Below are 21,510 nucleotides of genomic sequence, written 5' to 3' on the forward strand. Positions count from 1 at the left end.
AATGCCACATTAAATCCAATTACTTATTTATCCGTTATGTTTTATACTCAAAACATAATAAAATCCCCAAATACCATTTGAATTAATTTCAAAGGGGTTTTGCAAAAAGGATTAAAACTTCCATCTATGATTTCCTCTGATGCCAAAAGCTGTGCATTTCAGTTGTCTGTACTTCTGTCTCAAAGATCTTTGGCGGTCCAAACCACTACCAGATGTGAGTCTGGGGAAAGCATTAGCTTTGTGTGGAGGATTGTTAGTGGCTGAGTGGCTTTGGATAAAAGTGTCTGCTAAATGGCATATATACAGTATATTATATATTATTATATTGAGGGCATGGGAAACTTAGTGTCTGAGATAGTAAAAATCTCTGACAAAAATATAACTATTTTCTGTCCCTCTTTTTTCTTTCTTTCTCGTTCTCTTTAGTTTCACCTCCAAAGGGCCTGACCGTAACAGAGGTCACCACTGAGACAGTGGACCTGACCTGGAATAATGAGATGCTGGTGACAGAGTATCTGATCACTTACGTGCCAAATGGTCCTGGGGGTCTGTATCAGGAGTTCACAGTGGGCGGAGACAAGACTGCTGCCACTGTCAGCGAGCTGGAGCCTGGCATCGAGTACCTGATCAACGTCTATGCCATCCTCAGCAACAAAAAGAGCATCCCAATCAGCGCCAGGGTGGCCACATGTAGGTCATGCCCGTTTAACTAGGCTTGCGTAATAAGACATCTTGCCTAAGATGTGAGAACTTGGTTCTCTGAGCAGTCTGGGTTCATGGGAATGTGATCCACTTTAGAAAAAAAAATTACAAAAAAATGTGCATATTAACTGTAATCAGAATGCTATTCAGTCCAGTGGAGAAAATTTCACAGCACAATGTTTACACAAGGCTTTCTTTTTAAGAATAGGTGATTCCAACACAACCACTAGATTTGACTGATGCTTAACAAGTTTTGAAACCACACACTGTCTCGATGCACAACATCTTGTCATCAGGCATAACACATTATTGTCTCTCGCTCTGTCCTGCCAGATCTGCCAGAACCAGAAGGCTTGAAGTTTAAATCGGTGAGGGAGACCTCAGTAGAGGTGCTGTGGGATCAGCTGGACATTCCTTTTGATGCCTGGGAGCTCTACATCCGCAACACGGTCAGTCTGTCTATGTCTCTTTGCAATCTATCCACCTCTCTGCAAGTGATGTCTGCTGGGTCTTGCCTAGAATTCCACTAAACAGCAGGGACAAGATGACAGATTTTCACAAGCTGGCTTTGTTCTTTTAGTGAGGAGATCTTGAAATACTTGACTATTTATCATGTCCAATGAAGTAGCAATAACTATCAGGGTTGGGGTCAGTTCAGTTTTCAATTAAGACAACTCAAAATAACAAGGTTAAAAATTAAACATACACAATAAACCACAAATTGCTATTACACTATTGAAGCATGCTGTACTTTACACTTTAAAGAATGACGCTGATGTGAACCGGTACGTGGAAAATAACTGCATTGCCTCAGATCACAAATCTGGGGGCTTATTATTACTGGCACGTTTTCTGCTCAGCTGCTAATGGCAAAGGTCTGGGCAGCCATAACCCATAATACCCTTCATATTGTTCCCAAGTTCATTTTCACAAAGGGCTGCATCCTCATTATAACAGCAGCCAGTAGCCAGGACATGCTCAGCACTGTTTATTGCTAATCCCATTCTCCTCAGCGCTTGGGCTTTATTGCCCCATACATAAAATGTAAGGACCTGTAATCCATGATCAGCACTTCATCCCTGTTACTATGGGCCAAATGGGCTTTGTTTGCAGCATTCTTATCTGAGGTAATACCTGCTAAAATAACCATGAGAAATGTTTATATTGTAGCAATTGTTATTGTTTAACTCCACATTAACTGTGTGAAATATTGATTTTGTTGATCCAAAGGACAAATTGACGTGGCTTACCTCAGTTAGCCTGTTGGATATGTAAGTAGGCTATGTAGCATGTATGAATCCAGGAAATGTATATTAAAAACAGTATGTATTTGTCCTTTCAGAAAGAGGAGAGTGGGAAAACCCTTACCACCCTTCCATCCTCCCAGACCTTGTATGAGCAGACGGGGCTAGGTCCTGGTCAGGAGTACGAGGTTTCAGTGGGCGTCATCAAGAACAATACCAGGGGACCTCAGTCTACTAAAATCATCACTACCAGTAAGCTTATGTAATGTTTGTTCCCCCTAGTCAAATGCAGATCTGTATGTGCAAACTGGGAAGCCAACTCTTCTGACATTGTCATGCCATGCATGAATGAATCTAACCCACTCATCCTGGCGACCACCCACATCCCATGGGGAGGATAAGGAAAATGCCTACACCTCACAAATCACACAAGCAGACAGAGGAACAACTGAACAGACCAATTTAACTGTCAATTATGGCATGAGGATTAGATGGAAAAAGTGGCTAAACCCCCATTGTCGTTTCACACAGTCCAGTTTAACAGTCTTTTTTTGCAAAAGAGAACAATGCTGAGTCTCAGCCCAGCCTGCATATTACAATAGAGAGCATTTGTATCTTTCAAGGAGCCCTGCCATAATCTTTTACTGCCAACTGTTTAGTCCATACATTAAGGTCAAATGGGTTTCTAGCGTGAACTATGCTACCTCGTCTATGGAAAAGTCATTTCATTAAAAATTCCTTGTTGATGGAGCCTATAAACATATCTTCTCCTGACTTGTGCATAATTTATTTATACAGGCTTAAGTTCAGCACAGCTTTCAAGAATGAGGAATGAAGAAGTAGGTGATTTATACAGTGTGAACGAACCTATGGCCTATTTCACCCGGTGAAGTCACCACAGCATGGAGTTGAGAAACTTCTCCTGAACACAGGAACTTACCAGAGGTCCTGTCAGAACACAGATCAGTGAAATCACATACCAAACAGTCAGAGTAACCAAACTGTTAATTACATTTGTTATGCCATAATTGTAGCAGTGTTATGCAGGTCTTAAAATGTAGTTAAAGTAAAACCAATACTCCTTGTGTCCTTGTGTCTGTAGCCCAAAGGGAGGACTTAAAACATGTGTGTGATCATTGTCCATAACAAACAGCACATACTTTCACCCTTTTAATTCCTTGTGATTTAATCCTTATTTTAGCAGGTAAATTGACTGAGAACACATTCTCATTTACAGCAACAACCTGAGGAATAGTTACAGGGGAGAGGAGGGTGGGTGAATGAGCCTGCAATAGTCATCCTTAACATATTGTATTCCTTGGGTCCCTTTCCCCCAGGGATTGATGGGCCCAGGCAGGTAGAGATGCGTGATGTGACAGACAGCTCAGGCTTGGTCACCTGGTTCCATCCCGTGGCTCAGGTGGATGGTGTCACCGTGTCCTATGGCCCCAGCTCCGACCCCACAGGGAGGACCAGCGTGGACCTGTCCACCTCAGACAAACAGTACAGCATTGACAGCCTCAGCCCAGACACTGAGTACCAGGTGTCCCTGGTCTCCAGGAGGGGAAACAGCACCAGCGATCCAGTCACTGAGATATTCACCACAGGTTGGGGTTTTATTTTATCCACTTCTGATAAGTGCACTCCTGATAAGTGCAAACTGTGTTTGAGCACACTACAATTTTACAGTCCCAATTCAATTCCATGTCCAGTCCATTCTTTTAAGTGTACCTGATAACAGGTACACTTGGATTGATCAAGAGTTCACTGTCAACAGTCTTTATTATATTCCTTTCTTCTTCTTGCATTGTTACAGACCTGGACGCTCCTAAGGACCTGCAGCCACTGGGCCAGACAGACAACAGCGTCACACTGGAGTGGAGAAACAGCCGGGCAGACGTTGACAGCTACAGGGTGAAGTACAGCCCTATCTCTGGGGGTTCCCATGGCGAAGAGGTGTTCCCCCGTGGGTCAGGAGGCAACACTCAGGCAACTATCACTGGTGAGGGTCAACCATGACCAAATCCCAACATGCAATTATGCCAGTAGAAGGTATAAGGGCTTTTTTCAAGATAGGATTCGCTATGACTTTGTTACTCTTGATGTCAATTCAATCAGGTACTCAAATCCTTCTCTGTTCTGCTCGATTGCAGGACTGAAGTTAATCAGGTACTCAATTCATCTCTGTTCTTCTCCATTACAGGATTGAAGCCGGGTACAGAGTACGGAATTGGTGTGACCGCCATGAAGAACGAGAGGGAGAGCCTGCCTGCCACCACAAATGCAGCAACCAGTGAGAGCATACGTTGACACGTTTTCATAGGATAGCCACTGTTCAACAGCAGTCCAAATATCCACCACCATAAGTGACCACAGACACTCTGCAGTCGTATATATATATATTTATAAATAACTTTCAATGCAACAGATTATTAGGGAACAATATGAGGCAAACATAGGTGCGTTATGAGGTTCTGATGTTTCTAAGTGGTTTGGGAAACAATCTTCAAACCTCAGAACTATCATAGAACAGAATGAAATATGAAAGCACTATATTATCCATTGTTAAAACAGAAGAATTATGTTTGTACTTTCACTACCCTATGAATTGTACCTAAGGCTTGATAATCACTGATTGAAAGCTTAATACCACTTTCCTCCACAGACCTTGATGGGCCCAAGGACTTGGAAGTGAGCGAGTCCACAGAGACCAGCATGACGCTGGTGTGGAAGAGACCCCGAGCCAAGATCCCCATCTACCGGCTGGTGTACATCTCCAAGGATGGCCGGAGGGAGGAGGTGGAGGTCCCTGGAACAGCCACCTCCTACAACCTAAACAACCTGACCCCCGGCATGATGTACACCATCACCCTGGTTGCTGAGAGGGGCTCAAAGAAGAGCACACCTGCCACCCTGTCCGCATCTACAGGTGAGGGTTGAAACAGAATCTTCACAACTGACTCCACCCTCGTATTGCAAGGCACAAATATGTGTGGTTGATCCTTTAAGAAAGTAGTTTCAGTTCTGCTTTCTGCAAATAGCAATTTTCCAGTATACAATAATATTTTGCCAATTTGAAGTCATAGATTTGGTTTCAGGTCTGGGTAAAAACATAGTCTCTTGTGGGAAACATTCAGCAAGTGCTAAACGTATGGATCCTATTGTACTGCTAACAGTTTTGAATTGCATTTTATAATCCTAAGAGATAAAGACATCTGTAACAGCTTTACCAATCCAAACATATTTCACAACACAAGCTCTTGGGAGTGAAATCATTTCCTCATATACATACCAATACTTGACAGAAGAATGTGGAATTACTAAGGGCAAGGGTCCGGTAGTTGTAGGCTGTAACTTACTTTATTAGTGGGACAAAAATAGACAACACTGAGGCCAACAGTAACAGTGCAGAAAGACACACAATCTCTAAATGTCTTCTTTATCTGAATTTGTGCCTTTGTGTTTCTCTTGTAGCCTCTTTCACGTTTTACATAGCCAACCCTGCCCCTGAGCTTACCACTCCCATAGGCTCGGAGGACAATATCATTAGTTTTGTGTCGTTAGACCCCTCTGACCCAGACCTACAGATCTCAGGGATGGGGCTTGAGCTCGAGGATAAGCTGGGAGAGCTGACTGTCTCAGTTGTAACGTCCGAAGGATTTGAACTTTCGTGGGAACCAAAGGCACATGTTGTCTATGATAGTTATATTTTAGAATGTAGAGACACTCTGGGATTATGGGATGTAAAAGAGGTCCATCTCCATGGAGATGCCAAAGGTTCTAGATTTCAAGGCCTGAGGGAATCCACAGAATATCGAGTAAAGCTTTACGGAGTAAGCAATAGCCAAAGATCCTCTCCGCTTGAAGCAGTCACAGTTACAGGTATATGCTTTACTTTTGGGCTGCATGCCTTCAGTACAATCCCTTTGTTGTTGAACATTTCTCATTTTAAGTCTACCTGGATAGCAAAGTCAGGATTTGAACAAAGGAGTTGAGGAATTCAAAACCAAACCTTTCACGTTTTGCATGATGGTATTGTGATTTTCAACTGCAGTGCATCAGTACGCATGGCATGATATTAGAGGTTTGAGATAATACCATCTTTACAAAATGGCCATTTGGCTTCATCCCATCCAGTCACTTCTTGCATGCTGAGGACGGCAGTCCTAAAACGGAAAGTGTTGATTTCAAACTATGAAGAGGAATCCATGCCTTCTCTATTCCAGAGAAATTCAGATGAAGGACATTACTAAAATTGGTCATAGCAAATATAGCAATGGATACTGGGACTGTAAATGCTGTCATTTGCAGGGCATAATTTGCGGCTTTCTGTCAGCAACAATACTATCTATTGGTTGTTTAAAAACACGTTGTGGAACCCCCCCCCCCCTCCCCCAAATAGGTTTGTTATCAGAAAAGTTGATACCTTCTAGCTGAAGAGATAAAGCATTAAGAAAATCAGTGAATTCCATGGAATGGCAATTCAGAGAGGTTACAATGTCTCCACTGTTTCCCTGCAGATCGGCATGACATCCAGAAAAGTCAATTAGACTACATTTGCACACCAATTTCCTCCTTCATTGGAGTTTTTAAAAGCACCCAATTTGTTCTCTGTATGTCTGTGCCAACAAACTCATCCACTTCACTGTCATTGCTTGCGATCCCATTCACATTGCATTTTCATTCTGAAATGTTTACAGTATTGCTTGCAAAGGACAATGTTAAAATAGCATATTATGCATCTTAAAACAACAAGACATGAATCAAACTCTAAAGTGTTCCACCAGGGTTCTGTTCCAATATCCATGCTTGCATAGTACACTAGTGGTGACCTAATATGGATATTGGAACATAAACAAAGTTGTAGGATAACTTTGGCAGTGCATGGCTTCTTCATCCATTTGAAGTGTACTGGGTACTGTCACTACGGTGGACTATTCGGAACCTTCAACAATTAATGGCCCTCGTAAAAGGGCCATTAATGCATGAGCTGCTCAGTGTAAATGTACGTCTCCGATGCATGTGGAAGTTTATGGTCCCTGACAACAAGAAAACCTGCACAGCACCATAGAGAGAAAATGGTGATGAATGCAGAATTATTCCTTCCAAACCTCAATGGGAGAAAGTTAGACAAAAGACAATATACCTTTTGTTACTGTAATCAATCATTATGCTTTTGTGGGTACTTATGTTCATCTTTTACTCTACCAGTTATTTATTCTAACCAGATCTTCTTCCCACAGGTTAACCACTCTTTTTGTTTTTCTTCTGCTCCTTTAGAGGTTACAGGTTACACATTTAATCCTTTTGAATGTACTTTCATTTAGCACCCAAGTCTACCTCTACTGATGTAGTCGCTCTGAGTGTCAAAAGTGCTCAGACGACACAGTCTCCTGACACAGGAGCTGTTCATCCAACAGTCCTTCCCCTGGCTCCTCTGATCACAGAGGGGCCTACATCTACATCTCTGTACCCCACGGGGGACATCCCCTCTGGGGCTGTATCTGAACCAGAGGGCTCCAGCCTGGAGACGCTAGGGGACCTCAATGTCACAGACGTGAGCCCCACTAGCGTGAGGCTAGCCTGGTCAGCCCCAGATGAAGCCTTTGATAGCTTTTTGGTGGAGGTGAATGCTCTGTCAGGGATGGCACAAGCTCATGTGACCACGGTACCAGGAAGCGCCAGGAAGACCCTTGTAGAAGGCTTGTCCCCTGGGACACGTTATGAGGTTTCGTTGTATGGGAAGGTGGAGGGGGAGCAGTCTCTGCCTCTTCATGCTTTTGCCAATACAGGTACATGGAGCAGTGATTCTTTGCCATAGACATCCATAACCATCGGTCATCTTTCTCTCCATCCCTCTCTCCATCCTATCCTTATACATGTCATACATCCTCCCGTTCATCCATCTGTCTTTGTATTCGTGTGTTCTGTGTCATCATAACTGACTAAGAAAGTGCTTCTGAAACACATCACAGTTTAATCCCTGCAATATATTGTATAGTTGATGTGAAATATATGGAATATATAAAGCAGGGTTCCCTAATTTGCGGCCCGCGGGTGATTTTATTTGTTGTTGCATTTTATTTTTTATTGTCGGACATAAAAGACTAAAACCTCCAGCAAATCAACTCCAAGTGATTTCAATTTTGGAAATGTATTCCAAAGTATTCCCACACATAATAAAGAGATACATGTGATCGTATACAAATGTAACCAAGGTTTGAAATTTGTTTGGGCTTCTTGCGGTCAATTTGCAGTATACAAATTATTTGTAATTATGTTACGGCCCCCTAACCATCCGCTCAAGAAAGAAATCGACCCTTGGCTGAATCTAGTTGATGATCCCTGATTATGGGATATAAAACATAATATGATGTGAAATATCGATTTATGATATATTTCATATAGTGTATATTTTATTGACTGTACTATGATCTGTTTGTCTGCTAGAGGAGCTGAGGCCTGTGGTGGCCAACCTCACAGTCTCTGACGTGACATGGGACAGCTTCAATGTGTACTGGACTCCCGAGGACGGGGAGTTTGAGAGCTTTGTCATTGAGGTGACAAACTTAGAGGGAGGTCCAGAGAGTGAGAACCTCACCCTGTCGGCTGATGCCTTCAACCTGGGCATTTCTGGCCTGAGTCCTAACACTTTGTATAGGATTGGCCTGTACGGGCTCCACCAGGGCTCCTTCCAGGAGCCGGTGTATACTGAAGCCACTACAGGTACCTATGAATGGAGGTGTCCCCCAAGGTTCTGTTCTTATCCCTCTCTTTCTTACTTTTTCTTCACTGTGCCTTTTGAGCAATTTCTCTCTATTCCAGTTGGGATCTGTGGTGAACAGCATACACACACACCTGCCTGTTTCCATTCACATGCAAGCATCCACAGCACTGCACGTAGCAAGCAAGATCACTGACGTAACCCTTCAATGTAGCCTTTTTTACCAATGACAATGTTTCATTCTAACAACACCATGCCATGTGTCATTCTTACCCTCCAGCCACTGTGTCAGTCTTTCACCACAGGGCAGGGTGCTGGGCATCACCCACACAAACCCTTACCTTATAACTGAAACAAGCAAGCTGCCCGCAAGTGACCAACCTCACCCTGTCTCGCCCCCTCTTCACATTCCATCCCATGGCCTGAGTGCATGAAGCCCTCCCCCTGCCATTACATGCATCGTGGTGAGTTTTGATGTGCTGCAACGATTGCAAAAGAAAACCAAACAACACCTCCTCCCCCCATCCACATTAAACAGTGTCCATTCGCCATCATTCCATCAACCCCCCCCCCCCCCCCCCCATCCTCACAGACTGAGTAATTAACCAATAGCTTGTTTGCCTGTTGGAGTCATGCTTTAACTGAGTGGCCAGAACGGCTGAGTGACATTAGAGGCCTATGTATTGGTTTCAGTACGAGAGAGACTGGAAATGTAGGCCTAATAGTATACAATGAACAATGGAGGCTGCTGAGGGGAAAACAGCTGGCTGGAAAGGAGCAAATGAAATGGCATCAAACACCTGGAAACCATGTGTTTGATGTATTTGATACTGCTCCAGTCATTACCATGAGCCTGTTTCTCCCCAATTAAGGTGCCACCAACCTCCTGTGACAATGAATACTATGTACTGTGTGCGTGTTGTAACAACATTAACTCCTCTTTTAGATATTATATTTGTGAAACATTGTTTATTCCAACTGTAGTGCAACAAAAACGGCAACTTATTGTCCTACTCAATGTAATGTGTGTGCATGATTTGAACTTGTTTGTGAATGTCTCTTGCACATAAGTGTTTTCCCTTTCCCTTGTCAACAAACTCTTCCAAAGGCATGGATTGTTTTTAACATCATCACCCATCCATATTATTAACATCATAAGTGAATGGCTCTCCTGCTTGGGTTTGGCAATGTACTATCTCACCAACAACATGTCCACTGTCTTCTAGCCCAGGGTTCTCCAACACCTGTCCTGCAGAGCTACTGAGTATCCATGCTTTTGTTCCAGCCCAGCACTAACTACAGGCTACAATTGTTTACTATTTAAAACAGGTGAGTTAGTGCTGGGCTGGAACAAAACCTTACATTACACACCCAGTAGCTCTCCAGCACCGGAGTTGGAGACCCCTGCCTTAAGTCACATTCTGACACTAAATTCCACCATACACTTCTGTCAAAAAGCATACTTGTCAAGTCTAGCAAATCTGAAGCCACCTTTTATTTTCATGGATATCCTGTCCTGTTGACTTTCTTTCTCTCTCCGGCACCTTGGCTATCTGTCACTATCCCTGTTTGTGTCTATGTCAGTGTCTTACTCTGTCTTGTCTGAACAAACACTGAACAAAACATGCACATCTATTTTTAGAATAAGAGCTAGTCCTGACCTGGCTTAAATTGGAATAATGATGATATCACTTACACTTTATATGGCACAAATGCTATTATTATTCATGTGACACATTATGATGAGTACTGATGTGTTACACTGCAATATATTTTTACCTTTCTTTAGTCTTCACCACATCCCCAAAAGCTTGCCATTGTATTGTCAGAATTAAAATGTGCATGTCATTCATTTTTCATTATATTCAAAGACTATCGAGAATGGCAGGTGTGAGGTGAGTGCCATGTGAAATTGCACTTATTATTCTCATTTATCTTTGATAAACAAAATCATCTACAATCTATTATCATCCCCTTAGATAAATAATTTAATATGTAGCAGCCAAACGAGTGATTTCATAGGCAATAGGCATATTGCTTTTAACATTTTAGCTTATTTAAAAATCCAATAACTGTTTCTTCCTTTAGTGAGCGAGCCAATGGTTGGCAATCTGTATGTATCTAATTTAACGTCAGAGAGTTTCTCCATCTCCTGGAATGGCACTGAGGGAGAGTTTGACGGTTATGTCCTGGAGATTATTGATTCAGATTGGCTGAAGGAGCCAAAGGAATATAACATATCCCAGAATGCAATGTCTCATGACATCACAGGGCTAAGGCCCAGCACTGACTATATAGCCTACCTCACTGGGATTGTCAAGGGATCACGAACCCATGCCGTCAGTATTATTGCATCAACAGGTATTTCCATTTTGTTTGTTTTGTTTATTTCTAAAGCCAGAACGAGCGCATGATCACTTTGCTCCATATTGAAGTTTGCAATGCTTTTCTGATCATTTTTCTTGAGCACACATACTTATTATATAAAATACACATTTTTAGTGACTACCCATTGACTTCATTATAATCTGGGTCACTTGAAGTTTTTGACACTGGATTAAATGGAAAACAGTTCATTGAGGGGACAAAAGGATAGTAACAGTGTGCCACCCTTAAAAAAATGAATGAATGCTGACTTTTCTCTCCTTTGTAGCTGCAGAGCCTGACTTGTCCAGACTAGTTGTATCTAACGTTACCTCAGACAGACTTTCACTGTCATGGAGGAGGGGGGAGAAGGCTTTTGATAACTTTATAGTAGAAGTCAGAGAGTCTGCTTTGCCCTCGCAGGCCATGGGCCGCACCCTGCCTGGAGTGGCTCGCGCCACAGTTATGACTGGCCTCAAAGGGAGTACAACCTACGACATCAAACTGTACGCTAGCTCCGCTGGACAGAATACACAGCCCCTATTCGCTGTAGTCACCACAGGTATTGCATCGCATGTATTTTTTCTCCATATGTTACATTATAACATATTATAATTCCGAATTCAAAAGCTATTACTCTTAACTAGCTCATGAGTAGTCAAACCCCGACTATGAAAATAATCATAACTTTATAGTTCCAGCCATAGTCCTAGACTGTCAAACAGATAACGTCTAATTTTTATATCACACTCCTCATCTCCCCTAATTCAAAATCACTGTTCTCTTTTGTCCAGAGGCAGTCCCACAGTTGGGCTCAATAGCTGTGTCCAAATCTAGCCCCGATAACTTCACCCTGTCCTGGGGCACAGTGGCTGGTCACTTTGATGGCTTTGTCATCCGGGTCGGTGACCCTGAACAGCTGTTTGATACACTGGAGTTCACGCCGTCTGGCGAGGTCCGTAACATTACAGTCACTGGCCTAGTGGACGCCACTGACTATGACATTGAACTGTACGGTATTTCTCATGGGCGCCGCACCCCTTCCGTTTTAGCCCATGCCGTCACAGGTACTATGTAATTTACTCAAATCTTACCACTTGTATTGAAACACTGACAGGGTGGAAATGTGTGTCCCAGTTGCCAAAGAATTACACATGACCTCTCCAGGGACCCACCCAGGTTTAAGCGGGACAAATTTGCATGCTTTGAATAGTGAGGCGTGATGGATACAGTATTCTTGGATGAGGATCTTTACTTTAGTGTTTCAACACAACCTTTTATCTACATGACATGTCCACCGTTTTTAATTAGGAGTTTGTCACCCATTTATAAACATGATATCAATCTATTTAGGCTATGTGCATGACTAGATTCTCCTAATTGAATTGGGGCTCTACAAGTCATAGGGCCAACTGCGCCGAAGACAGCAAGTACTTTTGCAATCATTGCCACATCAACTACCATATGTATTCTCACCACGTCTTACCCCTCCTCTACCCAACCCTAATCCCCCCTCACCCCAAAAAACTCCCGCTCCCTCCAGCATCATTACCCAAAGTGGAAAACTTGACCATTTCTGAGATCACCCCATTCGGCTTCCGCGTGTCCTGGAGGGCGCATCATCCTCAACAACAGGAAGGGGCTCCCTCTACTGGTGGCTTCGGCCACTTTCACATAGTGGTGTCAGACTCAGGCTGGCTACTGGAACCTCAGGAGTTCATTGTCCCTGGCAACCAGAGCTTCTTGGACATCTGGGGCCTGATCACTGGCATAGGCTATGAGGTCAGGCTGACTGGGGTATCCAGTACTGGGCTGGTCTCCCGCCCACTGACCACAGTGGCTGTGACAGGTACCACCCACAGAGGCGTCATGGCTGTTGAAAATGAGGGGGCATGAGCCCCCTACCAATTTGATCAATTTGTAGGATAAAAGGTATACAAGATATAGATGATTTTTCTCACAATTCATTGAAATACATTGAATTCGATCATCAGTGCCCCCTCAAAAAATAAGGTGCATGATGCCTCTGGCCACACTACACACACTGTAGGCTGAAATTATAAGATGCACACAAGTAAATTGGAGTTAGGATTCGGCCTTGTACAAAGAGGCTTCTCCATCACAGTGAGGTGTCACTTGGGACAGCTTGAGGGATTGGTCACTATTCAGTCGAAGTGAAAACACAGGTTTACTTTACTTACTCAAGGGGTGATTGATTCCCAACTTGTACTTTTACTGTATCACAAAAAACTAGTAGGCCTTTCCACTGTAATCTTCTGAGAAAGGATGAAATATTAATGCCATCAATGCTTTACTTTGGTGGGGAAGCCTCAACACACAACCTTACTACCTCCTCCAACATCTCACTTACTTTTCCAGAGCAATCTGATTACTCTTAACGTTTTCTTCATCCTCTTCATGTTTGAAGCATCATGGAGGTCTTGCCTGTTTTTTCAGTTTGAAGCTTAATTGTTACAGCGAAGAAGTGTGTGGTGCTCTGCTTTTTCCTCTCTCCAAAATATGAAAATATGTTTTCATATTTTAAACTGTGTTTTCCCCTCAGATTTCTCATAACCCTGTGAACGTTACGGTGTAAAGGATGTCATTTTCAGTGGACACATATCACTGTCACTAAGAATGGTTTGAGGTAGGCTAAGCAAGCAATATCTAAGTTTCACCTGTAAATATTAGACTGATAAGGTGTTTAAAAAACAGTCTTTATTTCCAGTTGAAAATGTCTGAGGATGGTTATGGACCATTGATTGGATAGTAGGCCTAGCCTATAAGTAGGAAAACACAGACAAATCAACATGGCATTTTCAGCATGAAATGTCAGTTGACCTAACCACTCGTTTTCTTATTTACCTTTGAATGCACTGAATGCAGGGCTGGCATTGAGGATGCATGCGGTGTGGATGGATTGTTTTGGCCAAATCCTTGGCTTGATGCAACAATCACGGAGAATAGTAATTGTGGATGTTGACTTGCTAATTGACGTCAATAAATGTCTCCACAACCATGAACGTGTCTATTTCTCAATAAAATAACAAAGGAATGCAAAGCACCTTGACGATTTGAAAGCATGTCAGAGTGGTGGTAGCAAGTTCATGAGAATTTAACCAAAAACTAGGAATCCTACTCTCTCACCTTTTCCATCTAGTCGCCGAAAGTTGCCGTCGTCAAATTTGTTTTCTAGTAATTGGGTGAATGTTTCTCGACAAATACGTCGAATTGAATTCTCTTTCCAACCAGAGGCTGAGCCAGAAGTGGAGCACATGTTTGTCTCGGACATCACTTCAGACAGTTTCCGCCTGGCCTGGACCGCAGATGAAGACATGTTTGATAGATTTGTGATCAAAATTAAGGACTCCACAAAGTTTGCGCATCCACAAGAAGTCAACGTCCTTGGTGACGAGCGAACCAAGATTTTAACGGGACTCACCGGCGGCACCGAGTACGAAATCGAGCTGTACGGTGTCACTTTGGAACAGCGCTCCCAACCAATTACCGGTGTTGCTCGAACAGGTATTTAAAGAAAGGGCCTATTTTCTGACAATCTGAACTATCAGTAAATGCCAAAGCACAATGTGGTCTGCATCGCACATCTCTCGTCTGGTTTCTCTGGAAACAGGTGTCTTGATTACAAGATGCAATACTGATCTTTGTTTTGACTGGCTTTTGTAATAATACCTTTTGTTTTTACTGGTTTCCTTTTCCAAGGGGTATGCCTTCAGGGATATATCTAAATTGCCACTGATAATTATTTTATGTATTAATAGATCTAGGCCTGTGAGCATCAAGGGACCAAACAAGTGGCTCCTGAGTGGTGCAGCGGTCTAAGGCACTGCATCTCAATGCTTGAAGTGTCACCACAGACGCCCTGGTTCTAATCCAGGCTGTATCACAACCGGCTGGGATTGGGAGTCCCATAGGGTGGCGCACAATTGGGCTAGCGTTGTCTGGGTTTGGCTGGTGTAGGCCGTCATTGTAAATAAGAATTTGTTCTTAACTGACTTGCCTAGTTAAATAAAGGTTACATTTAAAAAGTTGGTTTTGCATGTCTCTTTTTCCCCATTTGATATCCTTTTCAGGAATATGGAGACACATGTTTTTGCATTAGATGTGCTGCTTCTTATGCTTGGATTTAAATGCAGCTCAAAGTCCATGTGTTCTGATGCCCATTATAGACCAATTTTCATAGCCTATACATTTTACTGGCCACTAAACTGGTTAAATTGTGGTTACTAAACTGGTTACATTTTTTTGTAGCATGTTTGACAAAAGTTTAATGGTTTGGTTCATGCATTGAAATGTGCTCCCTAAAGAGCACACTTTTTAGCCTTTTGGGAAGTGTGATACTGATGCACCCCAGTTGATCTGTAGATTGCAGTGGGTTTCAATCTTACTCTGGCTGGGGTGATTGTGGTGGGCCTTTGTTGGTTTTCAGCAAATATGTTTTCTCACTGGAATTTTGTGTGTCTTTGCGTGCCTTTCAGTGTGTATATTGACACACCATAGGGCAATAGGCCTATTCCGTTGAATAAACTGATCTCAGTAAAAATCGATTCCTGATCAAAAATCAAACTCAAACAGATCAATCTAACTTTTCTCATTTTTTGCTTGCCTTTTTAACCCTGACCCCATCGCTGTGCCAGGCCTGGGTGCTCCAAGAGGCATCCGCTTCTCTGAAGTGACTGAGTCCTCGGCCATAGTACACTGGATCATGCCTCGTGCCAGAGTGGATAACTACCGCATCATCTATGTGCCTCTCCAAGGAGGTGAGTGCTCCTTGGAGCCTCATATCTTATAGTGGCAGTAAAGTCTACCCATTATAATAAGGATATTGGACTGCGTTTATGTAGTACTTTAGGCCTCAAAAGGGCTTCATGTGGCATGGGGGGAGGAATTTCCTCTCCTCCAGTATTTTTCAAATTGGACAAAGCACTCTCTCTAGTGGAATATAGAGTAATCACACGGTTTCTTCACACAATAATTTACACTAGTGTAGAACTGTGAATATCTGCAGCTGCTACCAAGGAAGGAAAGGAAACCAGTTCCTTAAAGTGGATTTAGCAGTACGATTTAACAGCACCATTCAACATTTATTTACTTCAGAATTGAAGAACGTAAAGTAGCATAAATGCAATATTTTCTCTCATCAACAGGCAGCCCAATGACAGTGCTAGCAGATGGGACTGAGACCCAGGCCATGTTGCCTAACATGTTGCCAGGAGTGACCTATCAGGTCACCATCTTTGCTGGGAAGGGCCTGGAGGAGAGTGACCCGGGGACAGAGAACATCACCACAGGTGTCCGACTACTCTTTAGCATACATTTACACTTTTGACCTTTTACTAAATACATGAAATGATATAACACATTTGCATTCAAGTGCTTCAGTGCTATGAGGAGGATAGGCAGAAGTCTCTGTGTCATGCATAGGCATTATGAGCATTTCATAAATCATTAGCTTCATACATTCATACTCAACAGCACATATGGTACTCCTCTACTCTGTCCACCCCAGTCAATTATTCCTGGAAAAAGTATGACATCATTGCATTGGGTTGTTTGCAGGTCATAATATTGTCAGTACAGGTGTTTGTTTTCTGAAGCTGTTGTGGCTACAGGCCTATGTGTGTAACAAAGCTGTGTATTTTCCTCCTCCTTAGCTCTGGACAGGCCTCAAGCTCTTTCTGCTGTCAACGTCACTGACACAACCGCCCTGCTGCTATGGCAACCAGCTCAGGCCACTGTCGATGGCTACGTCATCACCTACAGCGCAGATTCAGGTTTGTGTGTGTTTCACAAGAGGCCCAAGGCACAGATTGCCAGGAGCTGACATGTATTTATGTACATGATGTATTTGTATCAATGGTATCCCTCATCACTAGCCAAAGAGACACAGCACAATAGGACTGTTGGTGGTGGTAACCGGGTGGTGATATTGTCTCTTTCCTCTGCTGTCTGCAGTGTCCCCAGTGATGGAGCACGTTTCTGGGAACACGGTGGAGTTTGAGATGGGCTCCCTGGTCCCTGCCACACACTACACAGTAGGGGTGTACGCCATGAGGGAGGCACAGAAGAGTGGCACCATCACCACTGAATTCACAACGGGTAGCTCTCCAATCAGATGCTTCATATAGGAGTATTGGGTCTGATTTTCAAACAACAATCAAACTGTGTAATATTTTATTGTTCATAAATTCAATGAAGTGCAGTATTGTATTGTCCATGAATTCAATATTAAGACATCTGTGATATCATTATTATTATTTGTTTTTTTGTTGTTGAATTTTACCCCTTTTTCTCGCCAATTTCGTGGTACGGGCTCGGGAGAGACGAAGGTTGAAAGTGTCATGCGTCCTCCGATACACAACCCAACCAAGCTGCACTGCTTCTTATCACAGCACGCATCCAACCCGGAAGCCAGCCGCACCAATGTGTCGGAGGAAACACCGTGCACCTGACAACCTTGGTTAGCGTGCACTGCGCCCAGCCCGCCACAGGAGTCGCTGGTGCGTGATGAGTCAAGGATATACCTACCGGCCAACCCCACGGACCTCCCGGTCGCGGCCGGTTGCGACAGAACGCGAACCCAGAGTCTCTGGTGGCACAGCTGGCGCTGCAGTACAGCGCCCTTAACCACTGCGCCACCCGGGAGGACCTGTGATATCATTATTTAACACATTTAACATGTGATCCTTACACTTTCCTGTTTGTGTCTGTAGATGTGGATTCTCCTCGTGACCTGGCGGCCACTAATGTCCAGACAGACGGTGCCACTCTCACCTGGAAGCCTCCGCGTGCCGCCATCACCGGATACATTCTCACCTTCACCTCACCCGACGGCACAGTCCGGGTACGGGTTTATGAGTCCGCACACTGGCCCCCACTATCGATCATCAATGGCTATTTTACAGCTACATTTTCCAAAGTGCTTTACATTATGAATAAAGATTGATTTGATTTGAATACAGGAAGTTGTCCTGAGCCCGACAGCCACATCGTACAGCATGAGTGAGCTGAGTGGCTCTTCAGAGTACAGCGTCAGGCTACAGGCCATCGCTGGAGCCCAGCGGAGCCGCCACGTCACCAATGTCTTCACCACCAGTAAGTAGACTGCTACACACACCACCTCCTTCCCATCACAGCTTTACAATGGGCAGATCTCAAGTGATGCTCTATTTCCTATGTACTATGTAGTGCACTGTTCTTGATGTGTGTGTGTGTGTGTGTGTGTGTGTGTGTGTGTGTGTGTGTGTGTGTGTGTGTGTGTGTGTGTGTGTGTGTGTGTGTGTGTGTGTGTGTGTGTGTGTGTGCGTGTGTGTAGTTGGAGGATTATACAGATACCCTAAGGACTGCTCGCAGGCTCTGCTGAATGGAGACACGATCTCTGGCACCTACAACATCTACCTGGGAGGGGACGAGAGCCAGCCCATCCAGGTCTACTGTGACATGACCACGGACGGAGGAGGATGGATGGTGAAGAACACACACACACACACACACACACACACACACACACACACACACACACACACACACACACACACACACACACACAAAGTCTAAACTCCAGGTTTGATTGGCTTGACCTTTACATGTTTGTGATAACACTGAAGCCAAACCACTGACATCAGGGCTTGTATATGACAGGTTCTGTCAACTCTCTTTACAGGTGTTCCTGAGGCGCCAGAATGGAAATCTGGAGTTCTTCAGGAACTGGAAGAATTACACCGGTGGCTTTGGGGACATGAATGATGAATTCTGGTTTGGTGAGTCCACATCTCTCCACCCTTCCTTTATTTGTATTTTATTTTCTCCCTTTATTCAGTATTTGTGGCCAATGCGGAAGTCAAACCACAATCACGGGGTTACATTACCATGCTCCAACCAATTGAGCCATAGGAAACAGGAATGGCACTGTGATGTCATTTCCTGTCTTTTCAGGTCTGTCCAACCTCCACAAGATGACGGCATCAGGCCAGTACGAGCTGCGTGTGGACCTGAGGGACAACGGGAAGTCGGTCTACGCTCAGTATGACAAGTTCACCATCGCAGAGCCACGTAGCCGCTACAAGATATACGTAGGAAAATATAGTGGCACAGCAGGTAAGGACAATTATAATAATAGCTGTGTTTATTAGTGCTCCTGCATAGAAAATCTAGTCAGATCTAACTTGATTAAAATTCCATTGAAATATACCAATACACTTTACAGTAAAAAAAAGTTACAATAAAAGACACAATATAACTGTGATTGAACTATCCATATTTCTTCTCACCAGTCAATGTGTTTCTCTTGTTTCCTAGGTGACTCTATGACCTATCACCATGGTCGACCCTTCTCCACGTACGACAATGACAACGACATTGCAGTAACCAACTGTGCACTGTCCTATAAGGGTGCCTTCTGGTACAAGAACTGCCATCGTGTCAACCTCATGGGAAAATATGGTGACAATAGTCACAGCAAGGTACAGAAAGTGTGGCCTACAATGTATTGACTTCCTTTCTGCTATCACAAAGTGTGTGTGTGTATGTGTGTGTTTGTACGTGTGCGTATATTATATTCTTGTCAGAGTATGAAACAAGATTATTACATTTATTATTTATTACATATACACACATATTTTGAAATACTGCGGCGTGTAAAATGTAAACATGTTAAAAAAAAGTATCCTTTTTTTCAGGGTATCAACTGGTTCCACTGGAAGGGACACGAGCATTCAATCCAGTTCGTCGAGATGAAGATTAGACCCGTCAACTTCAGAAACGTTGAAAGCCGACGGAAAAGATCATAGACTTAATACCTGTACATGGTTATATTGTGAAGATATGTGGTGGAGGGTTTGGAATGGTCAGAATAGGCACTTTTGTGTGTTTGATTTGTTTTATTCTTTGCGTTCATTGGAGAATGCTCAAGCCAAATATGGCTCCTTATATTATGTACAAAGATATTTGAATATGCCAATTAAGAATAAGGCAGTTTGATTATGAAATGTGAAACAATGAATGGAGATTTCGGTTACACTTATTTTTATGGTGAGGGTAAAAAGAGTCCTACTGTAAGTTTCACTCTCGCTCTTCTGTTCTATTCTCCCACACTGTTACGTTCTCTTTCTGGCTGTTGATTAAAAAAACTGTATGAGCACCGTTAAGCTTTTCAACTAGGCACATGGAAATAATAACGTGGCTTTATGCCACACCCCTCAGTCTCCCCAGACGTTGAGGGACGGGGAAATAAAGCTATCGAGGTTAAAGGAAAATTCCAATCAAAAATGATATTTTTGTCCACTGTTGATACAGTCCTACAATGTTTTGCATGTCAGCAGATACGTTTTCAAGATACTGGACTTTCAAGAAGCAAAGTGTCACTTGCCACATCAGCATAATGATGTAAAACGCATCATATGATGATGTGACAAATGACACTTTGCCTCTTGAAAGTCCAATGTCTTGGAACCTTGCCTGCGGCCTGCAAAACATTTTGGGACTGGATCAAAGGGGGATGAATGAAAAAAATACAAAAAAAATAGTTTCCTTGTACAGACCTGAGGGCAGGACTGACTAAACTGGGTATCATTTGTTTCATATTGAGTGATTGATATTTCAAATGTCATTTTATATTATTTAAACCTATTGGAATTCATTAACAGTATGTCCACAAATACAACAAAGCAGGAAAACTATTATTGAGAAGATTATGGTAGTGATTTTAACCACTGACATCATTGAATACCGGTTTAAATTATGCCTGACATTTTTTTCAACTGAATAAAAAACAGATGTCTATATGAAACCCTCAATACAATAAAATATACTTTGTTAAAAGGTGTCAGCATTTTTCTTGCTGCCAATGTCAAACATACCTGTTTCTTTACTTAAAAGTTTCCCTTCAACAGCAGATGGCAGTGTTGAGTGTTCATGTGTTCATGCCTTAATCATGAGAAAAGTACTCATCAGTATGCGTCACACAGATTGAGAGCATATTAACCTCACTAGGGTACGTGGGACACTAGCGTCCCACCTGGCCAACATCCAGTGAAATAGCAGAGCGCCAAATTCAAAAACAGAAATACTCATTATAAAATAGGCCTAAAATAGCTCAAGTATTCAACAAACAATAATACACATCAACTTACTAGACTACTTCTGTAAAAGTGGCTCTTTAATGTTGTCTTTTTGTAATCTAGGGTAAACAATAAAAAAGTAAGGTCAAATCAAAATGATTAAATATGCTGTGGTGTCATGTACCTACAGAGTGATAATATGGATATTTTGGTAAGGGGGACATGTGAAAGCAGTGAAGAATGTAGAGCAGCAGATAGATAGCTAGGGGAGCCAGCCTGGTCTGGGATCATGTGGTTCTACAGGTCAAGTCAGAAGAATCACTCATGTATCCCTATCTCCTCATGTTAAAGGCTTAAAGGCCCATGACTTAATTTGAAAAACCACATAACAGTAGCCCCG

General features: G+C 43.0%; 1 protein-coding gene across 7 annotated transcripts in view; it reads left to right on the plus strand.

Annotated features, from left to right (window-relative positions):
- LOC139408550 (tenascin Ca) overlaps positions 1-20,871 on the plus strand; it is a 42,558-nt gene extending 21,687 nt beyond the window's left edge. The window contains exons 4-29 of one of the 7 annotated variants that reach the window (XM_071152567.1): positions 427-690; positions 1,036-1,151; positions 2,045-2,198; positions 3,284-3,553; positions 3,763-3,948; positions 4,150-4,239; positions 4,612-4,875; positions 5,421-5,828; positions 7,274-7,738; positions 8,397-8,672; positions 10,759-11,031; positions 11,324-11,596; positions 11,829-12,101; positions 12,578-12,883; positions 14,287-14,559; positions 15,690-15,812; positions 16,200-16,343; positions 16,707-16,826; positions 17,008-17,151; positions 17,766-17,896; positions 18,015-18,147; positions 18,368-18,519; positions 18,716-18,812; positions 18,988-19,149; positions 19,351-19,514; positions 19,731-20,871. In XM_071152567.1, the coding sequence (XP_071008668.1) occupies positions 427-690; positions 1,036-1,151; positions 2,045-2,198; positions 3,284-3,553; positions 3,763-3,948; positions 4,150-4,239; positions 4,612-4,875; positions 5,421-5,828; positions 7,274-7,738; positions 8,397-8,672; positions 10,759-11,031; positions 11,324-11,596; positions 11,829-12,101; positions 12,578-12,883; positions 14,287-14,559; positions 15,690-15,812; positions 16,200-16,343; positions 16,707-16,826; positions 17,008-17,151; positions 17,766-17,896; positions 18,015-18,147; positions 18,368-18,519; positions 18,716-18,812; positions 18,988-19,149; positions 19,351-19,514; positions 19,731-19,841 (5,372 nt within the window). In that variant the 3' untranslated portion in view covers positions 19,842-20,871. Of the gene's footprint in view, positions 1-426; positions 691-1,035; positions 1,152-2,044; positions 2,199-3,283; positions 3,554-3,762; positions 3,949-4,149; positions 4,240-4,611; positions 4,876-5,420; positions 5,829-7,273; positions 7,739-8,396; positions 8,673-10,758; positions 11,032-11,323; positions 11,597-11,828; positions 12,102-12,577; positions 13,125-14,286; positions 14,560-15,689; positions 15,813-16,199; positions 16,344-16,706; positions 16,827-17,007; positions 17,152-17,765; positions 17,897-18,014; positions 18,148-18,367; positions 18,520-18,715; positions 18,813-18,987; positions 19,150-19,350; positions 19,515-19,730 lie in introns of those variants that run through there. The other 6 variants (XM_071152568.1, XM_071152569.1, XM_071152570.1 and 3 more) reach the window with 6 other exon arrangements.
- The last annotated feature ends 639 nt before the right edge of the window (positions 20,872-21,510 follow it).

This window comes from Oncorhynchus clarkii, chromosome 5 (genome assembly GCF_045791955.1).
Source record: "Oncorhynchus clarkii lewisi isolate Uvic-CL-2024 chromosome 5, UVic_Ocla_1.0, whole genome shotgun sequence".
Classification (NCBI taxonomy): domain Eukaryota; kingdom Metazoa; phylum Chordata; class Actinopteri; order Salmoniformes; family Salmonidae; genus Oncorhynchus; species Oncorhynchus clarkii.